At 35.0% G+C, this 1721-nt stretch overlaps 1 protein-coding gene across 1 annotated transcript; it reads left to right on the top strand.

The window, feature by feature from the left end:
• The first annotated feature begins 431 nt into the window (after positions 1-431).
• Positions 432-1412, top strand: LOC113568228 (trace amine-associated receptor 13c-like). The gene has a single exon (XM_026996409.2). It carries the CDS (start codon positions 432-434, stop codon positions 1410-1412), a length of 981 nt encoding a protein of 326 aa, XP_026852210.2.
• Positions 1413-1721: the final 309 nt, after the last annotated feature.

Here is a 1721-nt window from a genome sequence, read left to right as displayed (position 1 = left end):
TCTCCCTCTTTCGGCTTCATCAAATGTAGTTTTTTTTTGCAGCAGCAGCAGCAGTTGGAGATCAGATGACTGGGTTTGTCATAATAAAAACATTATATGTATGCATTTATCAAATCTTCAGTAATGTGTTAAACAAAAATGAATACATCAAAAAACACCTTCTGTGCAAAATGTGATAGATTGTAAATTGTATTTGAACTATTACACTGACTTTAAATATAAACAGCTCCACTCCCTTACTGGTCACCACTGTAGTGGCAATGATGAATATTAAGTGAATGATGCTGGGTACAAAGTGACCATTCACCTGTTAGTAGGAGGATTTATACTTCAATATAAATACACAATCTGCAAAGACAAATTTATCAGTCCAGCACTGCAGAACAGCATATTATGATCAGCTTCAACTCGTATATCTGTAAATACTTAAAATGAATATCACAGAGTATCAGCAAAACATGACAGTTCAGTACTGCTTTCCTGATAACAACTCATGCAGAAAGGAGGTTCGAACAGGCCCTGGAAATATATTTTTGTTTAGTTTTCTGTCTTGTATCTCTGTATGCACTGTAATTTTGAACTTATTTGTCATCTTATCTATCTCTCACTTCAAGCAGCTCCATACTCCTACCAACCTACTCATCCTCTCTCTCGCTGTGGCCGATCTTCTCATGGGACTTGTTGTTATGCCTGTGAATACGATGCAACTAAGAGACAGCTGTTGGTATCTTGGTAAAATGGCATGTATCATTTTTCTAGTAATCAATTGTATCTCAGCTTCAGCATCTGTGTGTAATATGGTTTTCATTGCAGTGGATAGGTACATTGCAGTCAGTGACCCTCGGCTATATTCCACTAAAGTCACAGTTTGTAAAATGTCTTTATGCATAATTCTAGGCTGGTCTTTTTCTCTTTTGTATGTCCTCATCTATTTGTACTTTAATGACCATCTCCTTCCATCTCAGATCTTGAGCAGATGCCATGGAGAGTGCATTTTAATCTTAAAATCTTCATGGGTGACCATTGATCTTGTGATTTCATTTCTATGTCCATGTTCAGTTATACTCACCTTGTATTCAATCATTTTTACTTTGGCAAGACATCAAGCTAAAGCTGTGAGATCTATGTTGAATGCTACCTCAAACAGACACAGAGCCAAAGTTTTTAAGTCTTCTAATTCTAAAGCAGCAAAAACACTGGGCATCGTTGTTTGTGTTTATCTTGCTCTCTGGATACCTTTCTATTTATGTTCTCTGTCACTTGAAAACTTTCCATATTTGTCAATTGTGTGGAGTGTTCTTGCCTGGCTTATATTCATCAATTCTTCTGTCAACCCCCTAATATATGCTATATTTTACCCATGGTTTAGAGCATCAGCTAAGTATTTTTTAACTTGTACACGATTTAACTGATCATTTTCAATAGTCAGTTTGTTTCCAGAACTTATTTAATTTCCAACTTTATTCTCCTCAAAAGATTGAATCCGCTTCGTGTTACTTAAATTACAAAAACTGAAGAGATGAGTATAATGAATGGATGGGTTTTTGTAAGTGTGTATTAACCTTTTTTTTTCAAATCTTATTCTAACTCTGAACATGAATTAATATATCTAAAGCACATATCAGGAGCTAGGATATTTGTTTGAAGTGTGTACATACTATTTAATATGTTTGCATGTAAGCTAAGTTGAAAAACGTCTTTTACATGCTGGATCCCATATT

This window comes from Electrophorus electricus, chromosome 17, assembly GCF_013358815.1.
Source record: "Electrophorus electricus isolate fEleEle1 chromosome 17, fEleEle1.pri, whole genome shotgun sequence".
In the NCBI taxonomy this organism is placed as follows: domain Eukaryota; kingdom Metazoa; phylum Chordata; class Actinopteri; order Gymnotiformes; family Gymnotidae; genus Electrophorus; species Electrophorus electricus.
Note: the sequence above shows the minus strand (reverse complement) of the source record. Positions and strands in the feature narration are given on the sequence as shown.